We start from the raw sequence: 19283 nt of genomic DNA, 5'->3' as shown, positions 1-19283 counted from the left end.
TTAGACACATGGCTTTTCATCACTATTTTTAATGTTTTACTAAAAACTTCTTAAGCACTTTTCACAAAGCAAATCTGTTGTTTTTAAGTTCAGTGAGTGTAGCTAATTGTTATTGATGCTTTGAAAAACTTGCTGCAGCATGACGAGGAGTGACAGGTTCTTTTCACTAGAGTTGTAGCCAATACATTTTCTTAATATTAAGAGAGAGCTTTTGCATAATTCAACTTATCTCCCTTAGTGTTAGCAAAACTTTGTGTATGGAGTGAGACCTTATCCTTTGTAAGAATTTAACAATTTGTCCCTTTGTAACTGGACACCAATAGGTGGGAACAGATCTATAAAGCTCAGTGAATTCCCATGTAATTATAGAATCATATCATCTAGTCCAGACACTGGCTGAAAACAGGACTAATTAGATGAGGTTATTGAGCATGGTGTCTAATTGAGTCTTGAACCCATCCAAGGATGAAGATTCTTCAATCTCTCAGGACAATCTGTTTCACTGTTTAATTACATTTAGAGTAAATTTTTCTCCCTAGTACCTAATCAGTATTTTCCATTTTCCAGCATGTACTTTCACCACACTTCCAAGAAAAGTCTGTCTCCATTTTCTCTGTAGTCTCTTTACAAAATTTGCAGGCAACAAAATGGCCTTTCAAGCTCTCTCTTCTCTAAAGTGAACAGCCTTATCTCTCCTTGTAGTTCATGTTCTCCAGCCCCCTTGGTGGCACCTGCTGGTGCAGGCCAGAAGACAAGCCTTGCTAGTAAAGGTGGCCTTTTCTATGTCTTTTGTCACTGGTCCCCCATCCTACTGAGCAATATGCCCACATTCATCTTCTGTTGTCAGTGTACTTACAGAAACCTTTCCCACTGCCCTTCAGCTCCAGCTGGACTTTGGCTTTCCTGATTTCATTCCTATGTGTGCAAACAAGATACTTGTGTTCCTTCCAAGTAGCTGGTCTCAGTTTCCATCTTCTGTACGCTTTTTTTTTGTGTTTAGGTTCACTCAGGAGCTCCATGTTCTCCATGCTGGCTTTCTGCCACAGTTGCTCAACTGTCTGAACATTCTAATGGCAGTTCTTATGCTCTGAGGAGGCTGCCCTTGAAGATTAGCCAGCTCTTCTGGGCCTCTGCTCTCCAGGGCAACTTCCCACAGATCCTGCCAAGCAGGTCTCATCTGAAGTCTATGGCTGTAATTCTGTTCTTTGTCTTCTTGCTTCTCCCAGCATCTGAAACCCGACAGTCTCATGCTCACTGCAGCCAAGGCTGTATTTGGCCTCTCTGTCATAGAGAAGTTGTTTGATTGTGAATAGCTGCAGCTCTTCAAGGGTATCAGTCTCCAAATAATTCCATACCTCTAATATTTATTTGTAAAATGGAAGCTGTAAAATTTTTATTTTTATCGGTGTCAACAAAGACATTCAGCCAAGAGACATTAAAAGTGTATGGAAAGGAAAACTACAAATGTCACACTACAGAAAGTTCAGTTCAGGATAGAAACATGGCTTGTGTAGTTTGAGCTGAATCAGTTTATTTATCCAGCTGTCTGATAGAATACTAAAAAAAGGATCCTGAAACCAAATAGCAGTAAATCATAGCAGGGCTTCCAATTCTTTGTCTTCTTTGGTAGGTGAAGAGTGACTAGAAAAAGAATGGAAGAAGAACTCGAAAGAAATAGAGATTTTCAATTAGATTGGTGTCCCTCACTGATACCAGAAAATGTATAAAGGTTTATGTAACTGAGGGTGTGAGTTATATTCATCATCATTTGCCAGAGACACAAATAATGAAATTATTATGCATGTGACTCCCCTCGGTGAATGTTAAATCTGTGTGAAGTATGAGAATTTGTTGACTGACTGACAAGTGTCTCTACCTTTTCTATTCATGGATTGCACAATGAAGTGACTCAGATTGTCCAGCAAAGTGCCCCGTGCTTGGGGGAATTTGCTTGGAACTTGCAAGTTAATTGATTAAATCACCTCCTTGACAAGGCAAGTAGTACTGGTTAGCTGAAGTACTGGTTAACTGGATAAGAAAACAGAAGAAATAGAAAATATTGACTGCAAGGGCTTTTTACTATATATTTGTACCAGATATATGCACTGTAGTGTCTGTGTGTATTTATATCTGTGTATATGTTATAATGTAAATACTATATTGTTTATGGTTTCCTCTATCCTGAGCAATTTCAGACAGATGGGACTTGTTTTCCATCTGTTTTTCATACCAATGACACACTAATTTACTTATTTTACAATACAAGCATGGCTATGAATATCTGTCCGGTGGAAATACAGGAATTCTCACTGGGAATTCTCACAGGGTTTCCTCCTCATCTGAAAAACCAGTGCTGAAACCATCTGCCATAAAGGCAGCATGCCACCCCAAACTGCATTCTGGCACCTGAGCACCCCCAGCCAACAGTTTACATTGTTCTCTGCTTATCCCTAAGTGAAATTTGCTAAATTTTACCTGGGAGACCCAAAATAGCTTGGGATGTGGTTATCGGAGGCCACTCCCTGGGTGATACCACTGAAGATTATAGCAATTGGCTCTCTTGAAGCCCACAGCTCTTTCCTTTAAAAGACAGGCTCATGGCTGCAGAAGGTTTTCCCTGCAACATCCTCAGCCCTGTGGTCTGCTACAGCAAAGATCTCTTCAGTCTTCAGAGGAGAGGTATGGAAACAAATACACAGTGATTACTCTTTGTCAAGGAGTGGCTTTGTTGGGAAGCGATCTATGTAGCTAAATCTGGTTAAATTTTGAGATTTTAAAGTTTGAGTACTATGCATATGCCAAAAACATTTCCTTCCACAGTCCTTTGTTTTTGTTCTACATATGAAGTAGATATCAATATCTACTCTTAATATCTGTCAGTTAAAATTTAAAAGGAAAATACTAGTTATACTAAAATGCAAAGGTGTTCTGCAGAATAGCTTGAAATGTTAAAAAATTAAGTCAGTGTTCTCTCATGGTTTTGAAGATTGTTTATATTGTGATCATGACTGAAAATATTCTAGTGGTTTGAGGTATATTGTTACCTCTGGTAATGAAGCAGCTAGTGAAAGATGCAGTAATATCAAAACAACTTTTCAGGTATTAGGAAAGGAAATTGTCTGCTTATAGATGTTTTCATTCCAGGACTTCAATAGCCCCATAGTAACTAAAGAAATTTTATCTGTAAAAGTAATGCTAGAAAAGACATTCTCATGTGCTTTCAGCTATTCATAATCCAATGTAGTGGCTGGAAATGAAGAAAACCATAATAATGTGACCTGTTTGTCAGGTCAGTCCCAGATGACAAATAACTCCATAGAAGGCTGTTCCCAGCTCTGGGGAAAACACAAAATCATTCTTTGATTTTGTTCAGTTTTGTTTAAAAATTCTCCATTAGGGTGGCTTCTTTCACTCTCCCTGGGAAACCTTGCTAAAAGCAAGACCTTCTGAATTTCACACTACATGCAGTCTGTGATTTATACAGATAGCTCCATCTTGGATTAAATCTTGTTACAGAAGCCCCTGGGATGGGCATTTGCTTCATCATTCACCACCCCTGTGGTGAATCCTGTAGAACCACCAAATTATAGCCTAAGAATTCAATGTTTGTCTCAAGCACTTTCCCCAGTCTTTATGGCAGTGGATAGGCTGACTTTTCTCCTCTACCCCACAGAGCTGACTTTTTGTAAGTCTGCGGAGAATGGGTCTTCTCTTCCAGAGTTGCTGGGCTTTCCACTTTCTTCATTCTGGAGGGAAAGCTGGTGTCCAGGGTAGGGGGGAAGGAAGTACAACCACCAAGTGACACAGCATGAATTTCTGCTATCATTATAAATATTTATTAACAGGTCCTGTGAAAAATGAGGGAGATGCTGAAGATTTGCTGTTCTCTCCTCGTCTTAAGTTTGCTCAGTGGGCAACTGAGCGCCAACCCTGGACTCAAAGTGAGGATCACCCAGAAGGGGCTGGAGTATGGTATGTGTGATGTTCTCGGGAGCTGTTAATGGCACTGCCTTGAATACTGATATGACAAAGGAAAGAGGGCAGTGGGAGTAAATGACCTCATGACAGTCCATAAAGGAAAGTCTAAGAGCACAATAGAGCAAAGTCAGTAAGCTGCTTGACATCATTGTACATCATATCAAGGTTTATCTGACCTCAGATATTGAATCAGTTCATCTCTTGTCATGACTAGGAGTGAGACCTGAAATAGCACTGCTGGGTCTCAAGTGAGATACCACCTTCTTGCTGATTCTGTGTCCATCACATTTCCTAAGCCAGAAACATAACTCTGAACTCCCAGGCACTATCAAAGGCAACTGAACTGATTATTGTTTTCCTGTAGCCAAGGAGGTTGGGCTGGAAATCCTGAAGCAGAATATGGAGAAGGAGCATTTCCCTGATTTGACTGGCCATGAGAAATTTGGGCTTGGTAATGTCAAATACAATATTTCAAGGTAAGTATTCTCTCTGGGGGCAATTTGTGTTTGACTGAAATTTGAATCTGTTTTGTGTTCATTCTGACTTAATAAATCCATTTTTAAAAATCTTTTCTCTCCCTTTTCTCTCTCATGCTTTAGGATACATGTTACTGCTGTTGAATTACCCAGTGCTTCCATCTCCCTCCTACCAGGGTCTGGAATAAAACTGGTGATTGGGAATGCTTCTTTAACCATTGATATGAACTGGAACATAAGGACCTGGATGTTGTATGTACAGCCTTGCATGTCCTGGGATGTTTTTCTTGATGGATAATACAGAAATGCAAATTTTAGGTTATTCTTGTGACCCCTTCATTGTAAAGGTGCTCTTTATCAAGTGGCAGCAGTAACACAGGAGCACAGACTGGTGCTTCTCAACAGGTCTGCTGGTGGGAGACAGACCCTGCCCCCCTAGACATCAGCACTGATAAAGAGCCCATGGCTGAGAAGCACTGCTGCAAATAGTACAGGACTGCTGCTCTAGATGAATGCTGTCATTGTCCAGCCTGCCAGCTAATGACACATTTAGAAAAACTGTAGTGTGGTGGATCACAGTCCAGTATAACAAACCCTCATAGTGCAGTCACACTATCAGATAGAAACCCTCTGCTGTGCCACCAAGAGATACAGTTTGAAAGCTGATGGAAAATGGAGGAGCAAATGACAATATCCATAGAGCAGTCTCCACACCTTCCTAGTCCCAGGCTGCTTGAGAGGAAGGAAATCCCTCTTCCTTTGCCCACAACCCACATTACCTATATTGCTAAACTGACTGAATTGCAGCAGTCTCTGATCTGCACTTGCCAGGGCCAGCAGGGCTGCATGCAGGGGGAGGGGACCTGGGAGCTGACGGGGGTGATAGCAGGAGGCACAGTGCCCGCACTGGCAAGCAAAGCAGAATAGTGGCAGTGACCAGGATCAGCTGTGGCTCCACATCACCAGGCAAATCCATAGTGAAGAGGTGGGTTTTTTTCAGTTTTTATTTATTTTCGCTTGATGCAGCAAAGACAGTGGAAGAGGCACAGTGCACATTTCAAAGGTGTTTGTTACTGCAATCTTTTCAACACCCCTGGATAATACAGGCCCTACGTCAATATCCCTCACCAGCTGCCGGACAGCTTCTGGTGACATAGATATCAAGCTGAACGGGAAAACTGGGTAAGTGGAAGAGATCTGTATAAACTCACAATACAAATGTCAATGAGTGGCACAGAGACAGCTTCACAAATTAGGGCACACAGAATTGCTTTTAGGCATCATAAGGCACCACAAGTGAGAACTGGGCCCCTAATACAGCATTAAAATGGCCAACATTGATATTTGTCCTTGTATTTACACACAATAGAAGATAAAGACAGAATCAAACAATCCCTTGTGCTTCTTCAGCACTCACTTCTTTCAAATTTCTGCTCTAATCTTCAACTCTAGGTAGAAGTTACAGGCTTGTAACTTCACTCCTCCTATTCACAGTGCTATCAAAATTGAATAAAACCAGACTATCTATTAAGTTTCTGAGTACAGCATCATGAAGGAGTGCATCATTAATTTCTTGTATTTCTCTCACGGTCTGAAGACCACTCTTGTCACCTGTTTGGGGGGTTGTTTTTGTTTGTTTATTTTTACTTGTTTTGGAAGTTCCTAATGCAGAGACTATTTTGTACATATATGATGGTGGTAATATGAAGAAATCCCTTTTTCATAAATATTAATTAACCCAGGCTGAGATGCATAGTGCTGAAATTATAATCTTTTAAATGGTGGCTCTCTGACAGTTTTTACATTTCAAAAAGCTCACATGTGTACTAGAATATCACACTAAGAGGCCATTAAATTCATGTTTTGCAGAGATATCTGATCTGCTCTTAATGACCATAGTACTTGACCCATTAATTGCCTTCTTCCTTCCCTCTAGCTTCCTGCATAACTTCTTTATCAAGTATCTGAAGAAACCCATTCACAGGAGCTTGGTCACTAATGTAAGCCTTTCAAATTGTGTAGGGGAGGGGTGTAAGGATGATAGCATTCACAAATCACTGCTGTGAACTTGACAAAGGAAGAATTAGAAATATAATCCTGTAATAGTCCTATTCTGGTCTGATCAGCACAGTCATCATTTTGCCAGCCAGAAATTCCAGATAAAGTGACAGGTTCATAGCCAAGACACTGACACAGCTGCGTTCAACCAAGGCAGCAGTAGGAATGGAAAATGTAGTTATTTTTCCATTCCAATGCACAATAAGTCCCTGCCTTTTTACTTACCAATAAGTCCCTGCCTTTTTACTTACAGGCATCCTGGGGCTTGGGTCACTTTTATGCTTGGCAGACAAAACATATACTGGGCAATGCATAGAGAAATTATAGTATGTCATCTGATAGTATGACATTTCAACTTCATTATATCAAAGGGGTGAGTAGTTCTGATGACAAGCTGTCCAGGGCCACTGAGATGAAACAGAGCTTGAGATGGCTGTCATTCTGTCCAGGGATTCACAGTTGGACTTGCTGACCTTAAGGGTCTTTTCCAACCTAAATGATTCCATGATTCTGAAATCTCTCCTGTGACACCAATATGAGACCGGTCCTCACACTATTTAAGGCTGTGGTTTTGTCACCCCCACCAGGCTGCTTCTGGAAACTTCCCTCTTTTTTGCAGCTCTGATGTACAATATGATTACATTGCACCGAGCAGAAACCTTGGGGATCCAGTTAACTGAAAAGAAGCCAGATTATGTGTTTTGATACAAAATGCTGCAATGTGTGTCATGAAGCAGAAAGATCTGCTAGCGCACGTGTAAGAGGTGCTTATATATCCATGCTAACCAGGCCATAACTTGAGTGTGCTTTTATTGTAGTCATGTCCCAATATCAGAGCTGGGATCCAGTTGATAGATGAAGACCTCAGATCACTGAATGGTGAGTCATTAGTGATACCTTTTCCTTCTGTTTTCTCTCTGATCAGTGAAATTCTGCCACTTCCTTAACAGTACTGCTTAGCAATGCCTCCAGGACTGGCATCAATCCCTCTGCTCCATCTACTCCCTTACATACAGAACCACAGTTAAATAAAGGCTGGGCTACTTGGGCAAAAAACACATGTTTCTAAGAGCCAAGGACTTGATAGCAATTCTCAACTTGCAAGTGTGGGAGTGTGCACGTCTGTTGTGAGAAATGCCACTTAAAGGCCGCACAGTACTGATGCTGAGGCGGTTTTCCCTCACCATGCTCCGAGTCCTCCTGCACACACAGCACTTTACAAGCTGAAGGCTGCTCTCCTAGCCTGCCTGGAATTGTTTTACTTGCCTATTTATCAGACTTACCAGAGATAAAATGAAAAAGCTCCTTTGCAAAAACCTTCTCACATGAAGCACTTTGGGTTAGATTTGCAGGTATTTAAGACACCTCAAGTGTTGGTCAGATACCATGTGCAAAACACAAGTATCTAAGCAGATCAAGCACCCTCCTTCTGGGAAAGTATTTGCAAGTTACAGGCAGTTGGGATGCTTTTGGAACTGCTTGAGAAGAAATCCCAACACCTCCTTGTGCACTGAAGCACTGACATGGCCATGTCCTTTTTTGGGTTTGACCAAACTTACTTTCCACAATGAGAAAATAACAGACAAACTAGAGAAGGTGCTTTACATAAGATCTCAGTAGAAACATCAAATCTTAGGCTGGAATGCATGTTAGGAGGTCCCTGGTTGTGTTTTTCCCTACTCTCTGGAGCAATTTGTGTCGTTCTCTTTCAGAAAATGACTTAAAGTATACATAAAATTATGTTTGTGGTTTTTTGTAATATTCTGTGTCTTATCCACCACCCTTACAGCTGTAATGCAGATTGATGATTTGGCTGAAGTAGACTACTCCTTAAGTAGCTTGCCAGCTGTATTCCAACCATTCATTGACCTGGACTTAAAGGTAAGTTGCCTGTAGTGCTGTTTGCCAATAGTGCTGTGGGTTCCATTATTCTATGAGACACTTTCCAAGATGAATGTGATTGTTGTTCTGAACATAAAGGCTCACTGTCTGAGAAGACAGACATTTCAAAGCATTATTGCATTTGTTACAGTAATAATTTGTAACAATCCTGTTGTGAAATTAATTATTTAAAGGCCACATCCTTTTCTTTAAACTGCTGTTGGTTGTAAAAAATAGAGAGCAGTTAAAGTTGACTAAGCAAGACAGAAGAAAAGAGAAAGGGAAAGGAAAGAAAAACAGTATTCAACCTCATCTTTCTCTCACTGTTGATTAATAGCTGGGACTTCATTGTTCAGTCAGTCAGGGTACTATTTCTATTACGTGGGTCTAATTAGATGTGTCTGCTGTCAGATGAGAGAGGAGAAGAAAGAGTAAGACTATCAGAGCAAGAATTAAGCCCCTGGCTCCTTGAATGGGAAGATGGAAGACCCTTTCAAAAGCATGGAAGCCCAAGGAATGCTGCTGAGTCTGAGGACTTGAAAGTTTATTAGAAATTAAGTAAAAAGTCTCCTTATGTACTGAAACTAAAATCTGACTAGTTCCTGATTCTAAAATGACTTCATTGTCATTCTGTATAAGATGATTTGATTAGGGTAGCTGTCATTATTATAGTATCTGAGATCCTTAATTAAGTTTAAGCTGCCTTGTGCTTGGTGTTCTACAAAAGCCAAATGAAAAGACAATCTTGTCACAAAGATCCTATAAATTAAGTATTTAAAAAAAGGACAACAGGGATGCAAGAGAGGTGGAAACAAAAAGGAACAAAGATTTAGTATCTGCTCGTGTGGTATACACTGGTCTCAGCACACCAGCTCTGCAGTTGCTGTCAAACTCTTCTGAGTATTGCAGCAACTAGATTTTAAGTAGGGACTTGAGTCAGACTAAAGATGTCAAATCATGGCTGTTCCAAGAGCTACTCTCCCAGGGAAATATACAAAAATTATATGGTAAATCCAGCAAGTGAGGATTGAATGGAGAAGTCACCATATGTGATTCAGCACTTTGTAAGCATTTTGATAGTCCTTAAAAGGCAATCGGAACTTTGGAGCTAGGTGAGAAGATAAAGACAGACAAAATGCATTTGAGATGAAACAGAGCTAATAAAATTGACATAAAAAACTTTAACCTTTAAATGTCTACATCAATTTTTTTGTCTTTCAATTAGTTTTACTTTTTTGTTTAATCTGGATGCATTTGGAAGTATAGACCTGCAAGGCTTGGCCAATATGATGGGTAATGCAGAGGACAACCTAGATATTTTAGGTTTGTCTGACACAGCCTTCCTCTCTCACAAGGCTTCTGTCTGCACAAGTTATCAGCTTGATTCTGGGCAGAATACAGTGCTGATTTTGACCAAGAAAGACCTCTGGTTTCAGAGATCAATTTTGTAATTGAGACCATTGGATAGCTCATAAGCAGCAGTTCTCAGATTTAAATTCCTGGAGATGAGGAAAGGAGAAAGGAAGGCTTTTCAAAAAGGAGGACCGCTAGTCATGTTCTTCATGCAATATTTAGACACTTCATTTAGAGGGTGATCTGAAGTGGCAGACGGTCCTCAGTAGGTGACCAGTATCCCAAAGACAGATCTTGGGCCTCGTCTGTGAAGATGTCCAAATGCTGGTACTTGCCTTCATCACCTACGTGAAAGCACCAAGCCTTCAGGGTGCTTGTGTATACCAAGCCTGCATACTCATTTATAAACCAAATGAATAGCCTGGGAAAAGTCAATGAAAGTAGTATTCATTTTCTGCAGTCATGGTAAAGTTGTATTTTGACTCTGTTCTTTTTATCTCTGACAATAACTTCTAGGGTGTAGTCTTCCCAGTTGGAAACTATACTGACTCTCCCTTCGTGGCAGCTTCTTCCACAATCCCGAACCAAAGTGACTCCATGCTGTACCTTGCCTTCTCAGAGTATTTCTTTCAGACCTCCTCATTTGCTTACTACACTGCAGGGGCCTTCAACATGACCCTTGCAGAGGAGGTGAGCAGGACACAGAGGAATGGGGTCAGAGTGGCTCAGACACGGTTTTGACCTGCCAGATGTCAGTACATGGCCGTATAAAGCTCTCAGTTGGTCTGTAGAGTCCTGAGACAGTAGATTATAAATACTAGGGTATTATTATTCTCTTTTACTTATGCTCTGTATAGATGACTCAGGCCACAGCCAGGCATGCCAAGTTCCACTGAGCCAAATACCAAATAATGCCAGCTTTGTTACAAAAAATAAGGGGTTTGTAGATGTGAGGCACAGACTTCTCTACAGAGACAAGGGATCTGTTCTGAAGCGTTTTGAAGCCTCAGTGTCTGTTTTCTGAGGGATCTTCATAGAATGGAAGTATTGCAGGGGCCTTGTAAGGAAAGCATATGTCAAAGCACAGCGTCTGTATCTTGGAGGCTGCCTGACTTGGCTAACCCAACTGCAGTAGGTTCAGTAAGTCCCAAAAAACCTATAGACTGCAGCCCAAACTATAATAAACTAATTATTTAAACTATAAAAAAAAAAATTAGCATTTGATTTCTGAGGGATTATTTTGGCATGTATTACTGGGAAGCTGCTTTAAGTATACTGAGTCTCTTAGGAATATTTCTGAGAGGCCCAAAATCAAATATTCATTGAAATGGCCGTAATAATGCATTTACAGAAAAGCTGACCATGAAGATCAACTCTGGTAACTCATTTGTTTTCTCTCTTTTACTTTTTCCTTCAGACTTGCAACTATTTTAATATAAACACAGAGATATTTGGCAGTATCATCCCTGAGGTGAGTATCATTACTTTCACAAAGTCTCAGGGAAGCCACCCAGTGTGGGTGTCAAGACGCCTCACTGCTGGTGTATCCCAAAGCCTTATAGGGCCAGCAGGGCTCCTGCACTGGAGAAGGCACATGTGTGTCTGAGCAGATGGGCCTTGTCACTCCCCCATGATGAGTGGAATGACTTGCACTGTTACCAAACATAATCTTGGCCCATAACCTTGCACATCAATCTTTTCTCTGGGCACCGTGCCTAAGCCACAGCTGTTCCCACCTAAAACCAGGAAAAAGCTGGTTTCTATGCAGGAAAAAGCTTCCAGTCATGAGTCCTGCTTTGAGAGACATCCAAGAGGACCTCAGCTCAGAAAAATCACCTTTCTCCTCCCCAAACCTGCATAATTCTCTTTACTTTGCTGGGGCCTGTGACTGATGAGCAGAAAACCCGGGAAGGGACCATGTGTGGAAAAATGAGCTAACAGATGGACAGGAAACATTACATCCTCTGGAACAGACAAGGCAGATGCACAGGATTTCCATTTATTTTAGGTGAAGGAGATGAATATAACAGGTCAGAGAATATGAGCATGCATGGCTTCCACCAACCTTTTAAAACAGAATGAGAAACCAAAAATGAGCATAAGAACTCTTAGGCTATAAATGTCGAGAATGGGTGAAATCAGACTAATAGTTCAAAGTACTTCTTTTTTGCTTCTCAGATGTTATTAAGTTCCTTCCTCAGAAATATAACAATTCTCCAAGGACAATCATGTATGGTGTTCTCCATAAAATGCCATGAGCATCGATGCAAATGTTCCACCCCCTCTGTTTTGAATATTGAACTTTGTGAACCTATTCACTCTTCAGGCAATGAACAGAGTGAGGCTCCTCGGAGGACAGTCCAGAGGAGGAACCCATCTCCTGAGATGGATGAATTTCAAAGTGAATCACTCTTGAGCTCTTTTATTGTGTGACTAAATACCACATTTGTGGTCCATTTAGCTTCTCTGTTCACAAGCAAGTATTTAATTTCACTTGAAATAATATGGAAAAATTTGTATTCCTTAAGTGGAAGGAACTTTCCACTGCATTCCTGAGTGGCCAATATTGTTAATTTAGCACCACAGAAAACCTTTATTTCCTGCTTACCTGAAAGAATCTTATTTTAGCAGCTATCCTTAACCTTCATTGTAAGGAACTACTTCAAAATTATTGCTTCAAAAGTGAGAAAATGCAGTATTCTGATCCATTTTACAAGAATTTTTTTTTTTTTTTGTCTTTGAATTTTACAGATAGCTAAATATTCAGTTACACCCTACCCAGTGATGTTGAAGCTAATGGCTACTGAAATCCCTCTCATCAGCTTACAGCAGGATTCCTTCACAGTAGAGATTCAGGGCTCCGTGGAGGTGGTGGCCAGTCTGCCAGACTCAACCACCCAGTCTCTGTTCACGCTGAACATAGTAAGTACAACAAACAAGGTGACATTTAACTCAGGATTAAATATGGGTTTTCCTTCCTTCTGTTAAAACTCTGTACAAGAAACAAAGAAAATGCCAAATTTCTAGTACTTAAAATGCAGATTCCCTTTAGTCACAGGTGTAGGCATGACCTCACCTAACTTACAGGACATTTCTATGGCAAAGAACATTTTCCTACAGATGGACAGAAATCCCAACACATAGTGACTCTGATTTAGCAAGGTTTTGTTTTCTGGAATGACAGTTGTGCAAGAGTGAGTCATGCCTCTTGGCATCTTGTTCATGGCTTTGATTAATGATATCTCATTACCCCCATTTCAGCTCTTGTCAGTGCCATGCAAACAAACAGACATTTACTGTGTGCAGCCGTGCAATGAGAAAGCTGCCTTTACCCAAAATAGCTTCTGTGCATAACTGGAAAGATGGTATTTATGTATTTGTGACGAATTCACAGGAAGGGTCCTGGGGTTTTTTATGTCTGGTAACCCAAAGTTTCTTTATTCTGCAGGCAGCCAACAGCAGCATTTCTCTGAATATATTTGATCAGAAATTGATGGGCTCACTATGTTTGAACAGGTAATCCAACCTGGGATGAAAAAGATTTCCTTTAGAAAACAATGTTAGCAATCCCAACATTAGTAGTTTAGATGTATGATCAGATAACTAGGAATATGTTTTGCTGATAAATTCATCTGCATCAGATTCTCTAAATCTGGCAGCCCTTGTAGAGTTTAGAGGAGGCAGGAAATTTCTCTCTGACAAATGCCATGGCCCCAAGGGACTTCTCACCAGTGGATTGCTGCAGGGAAGTGGTTTCACCCAACTTCTTGCTTTTTACATCTACTCTCCCTTCTGAGCTAGATAAACTAAGCATGCAGGGCAGTTTTGATGACCATAAATCATTTGAGTGTATCCCTCATCACCTTCCAGCTAGCAAGATGTCATGGCTTTCTAGACAACCTGTGCCACTAAAGAATGTCAGAGCAGTCCAGGGCACAGTAAAGAACCTGGGCCCCTGCAGGTCCCCTATGCAGTTATTCTTATAGCAGACATCCACCAACTGAAGTCCTGCAACTTCCAAGGTTCAGAAAGCTGGAGACCAGAGGCTAGGTCATTTACACATCTGGCATGTCACATTTCATGGAGAAGAAGCTCTGTATATCAGGACCTCACAACTGGGAATTGGGACTCCAATTTCATAACACTCCCTAAGACACAGGGTTAAGAACATGCAGAGGTTGTCAGAGCAGAGGGATGTTAGAAATTTAAGGAGGATAGTGCTGTTAGCATTTTCTGCAGTAATTTTCAAAGAAGAAAATCTAAAGTGTGCTGGAAGCTGGCCTTGAGAACTTGGCTACTGGTGCTGAGGAAACTCAGAAATCTTTTGCTGAATATGAGAGTAACATAGGGAATAAATATTTCAATTTGGAAACACAGGCAGTAGTAACAAAGCCAGTAGCAGTAGTACCACACAATGAACAGATCCTTTCTTCCTGGTAAGAATCACATGAACGCGTTCTGCAGATGTACCAAAATCTTTGGAAAGTACCTGACACCCTAGAAGTCCTTGGGAAAATCAATTGTCAGTAGAATTTCCAGAACAGCACAGAGAGGAAAGCACACTCCTGGCTACAGCCCTTCTGGTACACTCTTAAGCATGGATGCTCAGCAATGCTCCAAGAAAAAAAAAAACACATCTTTCTCTATGCAGCAGTATACTGTGTGTGAAAGTGCTTAAAAAATCTCTTTACAGATGCTTCTTAAGGCCTGGAGCTCTACAGCACAATGACTGCTCATGATTAGAATAACTGTGTTTATCCATTCTTAGTGACTCATCTTGTTTCACTTCTTTCCCTCAGGGTCCAGTTCTCCCTAGCCCACTCCAATGTTGGCTCTTTTGAGGTAAGTGGGTAGTTGAAGCATATAGGAAATGCAAACAAAGAATATCAGTGATATCAAGGCTAAAGAGTAAGCAGCTAAATTTTATCTGTATTTCTAAATCATTTGGCTTCATTCCCGAGTAGCTTTCTTCCTGTCTTCTGGCATCCACCTCTCTGTTTCTGGAGTTAAAAGTAAACTCTTTGGGGCAAGCTAGTGCTGTGCGAATGAGACATTCTGTAGTTGCCCCGGCTGCAGTAAGCAGAGATCTCTCGAATTATCATGGTGAAACAGAGCACACCTGAGCTGTAGCAGAAGAGCAGAGCGCCATCCAATGTCGCAGGGATGCCTGAGGCACAGGCACTCCATGGGTGCTCATCAAGGTGCTCGGAATTACAGCAAGGAGGGAGAGTCAAGATACATCCCTCAGATGCCTGACATAGTGCAGTTGCAGCCTTGCAGGGGAAAACCCTGCCCCTGCAGAGAGTCATTTCATTCTCAGTATAATCAATAAGTTCCAAGTAGCTGAGGAGAAATTATTAAAACTGTTCTGGTCCTGCTTTTGGTGATAAATTATCTCACAAATAAAGCAAATTAAAATGTTGGCCAAGCATAATGAAATCCATTTTCATTTTGCATCTCACTTCCTTTGCATCATTCCAAAACCTTAATATCCAAAGTTCACTTGAGTTTATGGCTCTTTGAGGCCAAAAGAGAACTGGAAGTTGACTAAGAGCCTACTAATTCCACCCAGGATTAGGGCACGACAGTTCTACTGCCATCAGGAAATGATAACTAACTCAGTTTTCTTGTCTGTTGCAGGTCTTGCTTCTGGAAAACATCCTATCTTACATTTTACAGACTGAAGTAATTCCATCAGCTAATGGTAAGGCTGTATTTCAAAGCACCAGCTAAAAAGCTTCCAGCAGAATGGGTTATTCTAGGAACTTCTTCTGACTTTCTGATTAAGTTTTCAGCTCCCATTAATTTGGAGGGAAAATGACCATCAGCCAGTAAGCAATGGAAGGTGGAAATTGATCTGTAGGGGTGTAAGTGCTCCTTCTCACTGTTCTGTAAAAGGGCAAAAATTACTAGGAAAATAAAAATTCATCTGCCTTCATCTCAGTCTAGGTGGTCCTGACGCATCAGGGAGAAAAGCAAAAGTCTTTCTCATCTGCACACCTGCCTGAGGCCACCATATGTGAAATGTATTCCTTTATATTAGACCAGAACAGAGCTTTTGCCTCTCATAAATCTTATTTAAGGCCCTGGAGGGAGATACAGCTTTGTGTCAGCCCTCTATACTGGGATGAACATCACCTTCTTTAGTTAATGGATACAAATGGGAACAAGTTCTAATGATGGTAGAGATGTCAGGGATCATTAGGGACAAATCACTCAGTATGTAATGTGTTGAACATGAAATGCCTTGGTTTGGCTGCAACACTCTGCCAAGAGAGAAGCACTTGTAATTCTTTTTTCCCATTGGAAAATGAGCATCTTAGTGACTTCCCAGGCTTGCTTGTGAGGACTAAGAGGCTAATTGTTGTAAATGACCTACAAGTCCCTGGATAAACAGTGTTGTTGAAAAGCAGGTGTTTATTATCTTTCTAATGCATACCTAAACCATAATTTGTCTCTTTTTTTAAGCTAAACTGTCGAAAGGACTCCCTCTTCCCAATCTGGCCAACGTTACCTTGACAAGACCTCACATTACAATTGTAGAGGTAAGATTTTGATACTTATGAAAGATTTTCCTTTATGAAAGGTTATCCCTCTTTCTCTTTTTTTTTTTCCCTAGGCATTTATTCACCTTCTATACTGCGAAAAATTTGTTTTATTTGGGCTACTTAAGTAGTAAAAATGGGTTTAAAATGAGATCTGTAATAATGGCAAAATTCTATTAGAAATAAGTGTATTTTTCTTTGAGAGGAAAAGTTAGAACTGAATATATAACTATGGAGTGATCAAATGTATAACTTGCTCAGTCTTGCAAGCTGCAATTCATGTAAAAATGGGTTTAACGTATTGTTCAAGTTTGGCCACTCACATCAAATTAGATGTGACAATTAGATCAAATTGTTATCTCACTTGTTGAATACTTGGAATATGAGAAGGAGGTGAATTCAATTTTGTTCACCTAGGACACCTGGATTTTGTTAATAATTGGTGACAATGACTGAGGCTAGTAGGCAAAAGTAGTTAGTGAGCTCTCAGAAAGTATTTGTATTTTTTTTTTTTTTTTTTTTTTTTTTGTCTTCTGGTTATCCTTCTCCAAATCTCCAAATCTCCAAATGTAGTGTGAGCATACAGAATGCTGCTAGGTAACCAGTCAGTACAAGGGCATTGCTGACAAAAGAATGCCCAGAAAAGGAGTAAGCCTGTTGCATTTCTCCATGATTAAAAATTTCTCAAAGTTATTTTCAGTATTTCTGAAGCTTTTCTTTGCAGAGATTCCTAAATTTTTGTTTGCAGTTAAGTACAAAACACAACTCAGGAAAGAAAATGCAAAGGTTGTTTGTAATTGTTCTTTGACTCCCACCTGGTTCCCTACAAAATGTAATCGCTCGCAGACTGCTCTCAGTGGCACTTATTGCCAACAACCTTACAGACTAATTGTGAATGAAGGATTTTAGTGATTCTGTGGTGCCCATTCCCCCCAGTGTTCTCTAACCAGTCTCCTCAACAGTAACAAGGAATGACAGACAACACAAAATTGCTATGTGAAGCCTAGCAAAGTGAATGAGATTCCCATTTAAAGGCTAGAGTTTAGGCTCTGGTTCTAGCGTTTCCACTTCCAGTCCCAGTCTGATAGCTATGGTCAATAGGAAGAAAAAACAATTCTTACTTTTCATTGACAGGCTGGATGGTGCTTGGAGCTACCTGATCTAGTGGCAGGTGTCCCTGCCCATGGCAGGGGGTTAGAACTGAATGATCTTTAAGGTCACTTCCAACCCCACCCATTCTGTGATTCTGTGACTGTGATGAACTGCTCTCTGCAGGCTCATTGCTCTGTATGTGCTGACAGTTGGGGAAGCTTTAAGGACAAATTTAGATTAAATGGCTAATTCTTAAGTGGCACAAATTAGGTGAAGAATAATCCCACCTTGTGATGCTTGCCTAGTTGCCTCAAGGCTCAGATGAACCTTCCTCAGTATGATCTTTAGATTTCCTTCTGTCACTAACATGGTGCAAAGGGGTAGCACCCAAGGAAAGATGGAGCCCTTTTGCAAAGTTCATATGACAGAGTTGAATAAAACTTATTACTTCCAACATTCAGCTCTTCTCAGTAGAATTTTGGACCTTAAACACCAAGATCAATCTGAAATTAAGAAACCCTAATATAACATCTTCATTTTAATTCATCATATGTCCATGACGGTTCTTCTCCTCACAGGGATATGCGTTGATTTCGACTGATGTCCACTACAAACACTAAAGGAGAAGAGAGACCACTTGCTAAGCATGAACTTCAGATCAAGTCAATGTTTGAAAATCAAGACAATGCTGAAATGTTTAACTTGAGCTCTGACAACTACCATCCTGGTTGTGGGCAAGAGGGGAATCAAAAAAAGCTGATGGAATGATTAGCTGGTATAATAGTGGGAACAAGCAGACCCAAGGGAGAACATGTAACAGATGCTTAACATTATTTATTCTATAGTTTAACTGATGCAAAAATGTTTTTAAGATCAATGACTCCTTCAAAATACAATTTTGTCTATACACTTCCATAAGGATGCTGCAATCTCTTAAAATTAGGAAAACTACATTGTCAAAATGCTGCTAGGGCAGATACAGCTGCTAATGTTTCTACTCTAACAACCTTAAACACTTCCCTTCTGCACACCATGCATCAAGTAGGGATTCCTATCACTCTTCCCAGAACTGTGGAACTGTCAGACTGGGAACTGTCCCAGTTACAATGGGAACTAAATCTTTGCAGTGTCTTAACATAAATCTTAAGATGCAGAAGCAGGACTTGAGCATTACTACTCTCCATCTCTCCCTGTGACTCTTGAAAATCCTTGTGTCTGTCATGTGCCCTGTTTAGTGCTGTTTAGCCAGGTTAGATAGCCAGAAACACTGAAGGAGTCAAGTGTAAGTCCTCTAAACCTAATCCTCCGACATCTTTGTCTGAATTGAAGGTTAGATACGTTTCTTACTTCATTTGGGTATCTTACCCTCTTTCTTTCTCCTCCTTTTTTTCCCGTGTTTTATTGGTGTGCAAACGTGAACGCAGTTCTGCAGAGGGCCATGCCTGTCCTGCAATGCGTAGCTGCTTGTGCTTTGGCCAAACCTGGGCAGGAAGCCGGCTCTGGCCCCCAAACACTCGTGTCCTTAAACTGAGAAACGCAGGCAGCGATGGGGCGCAGGCAGCTTTTGGCTCTCCGGAGCTGAGCGAGCTGATCCCACCTGCTCCAGGGCGGTACCTAAATACCCCACGGGCCAAAGCTACTCTGCCTCGGGGGCCAGCACGCACAGACACTTGAAAAAAATACCCGGGGTTTTTCCACACAAAGTAGCCCCGAAGCCGTACGTGGTGTGAAGGAGGAGGCAGCCAGGTCCAGCCCAGCCCCCTGCGCTCCCTCTCACTCCCTGGCCCGCGGGTATCGGGTGCCTGCCGCGGGCTGCCCCGGCACCGTGGGGGACACGTCTGGCACGGGCTTCGCAGGGGGCGGGCCAGCCCCCGGCACGGGTGAGGGATAGACGGACGGA

General features: G+C 41.2%; 1 protein-coding gene across 1 annotated transcript; it reads left to right on the top strand.

The window, feature by feature from the left end:
* The first annotated feature begins 3866 nt into the window (after positions 1–3866).
* BPIFC (BPI fold containing family C) lies at positions 3867–19253 on the top strand. The gene is made up of 15 exons (XM_005527541.2): positions 3867–3972; positions 4343–4454; positions 4578–4706; positions 5481–5636; positions 6391–6454; positions 7331–7391; positions 8302–8393; positions 10263–10436; positions 11164–11217; positions 12498–12668; positions 13195–13262; positions 14546–14588; positions 15387–15450; positions 16215–16291; positions 17962–19253. The coding sequence occupies exons 1-15, from the start codon at positions 3867–3869 to the stop codon at positions 18001–18003; spliced, it is 1413 nt and encodes a 470-aa protein (XP_005527598.2). The 3' UTR covers positions 18004–19253.
* The last annotated feature ends 30 nt before the right edge of the window (positions 19254–19283 follow it).

Source organism: Pseudopodoces humilis, chromosome 5 (genome assembly GCF_049639895.1).
Source record: "Pseudopodoces humilis isolate 2021_Gansu_Grassland_sample_001 chromosome 5, ASM4963989v1, whole genome shotgun sequence".
NCBI classification, from domain to species: domain Eukaryota; kingdom Metazoa; phylum Chordata; class Aves; order Passeriformes; family Paridae; genus Pseudopodoces; species Pseudopodoces humilis.
The sequence above is the reverse complement of the archived record's forward strand: the minus strand, read 5'-3'. Positions and strand labels throughout refer to the sequence as shown.

Bases quoted from the DNA above. Each gene is read 5' to 3' on its own strand.
- BPIFC (XM_005527541.2), top strand. From the start codon at position 3,867: ATGCTGAAGATTTGCTGTTCTCTCCTCGTCTTAAGTTTGCTCAGTGGG. The intron at 6,455-7,330 runs GTAAGCCTTTCA...CTTTTATTGTAG, and splicing joins ACAGGAGCTTGGTCACTAAT to TCATGTCCCAATATCAGAGC. The intron at 12,669-13,194 runs GTAAGTACAACA...TTTATTCTGCAG, and splicing joins CTCTGTTCACGCTGAACATA to GCAGCCAACAGCAGCATTTC.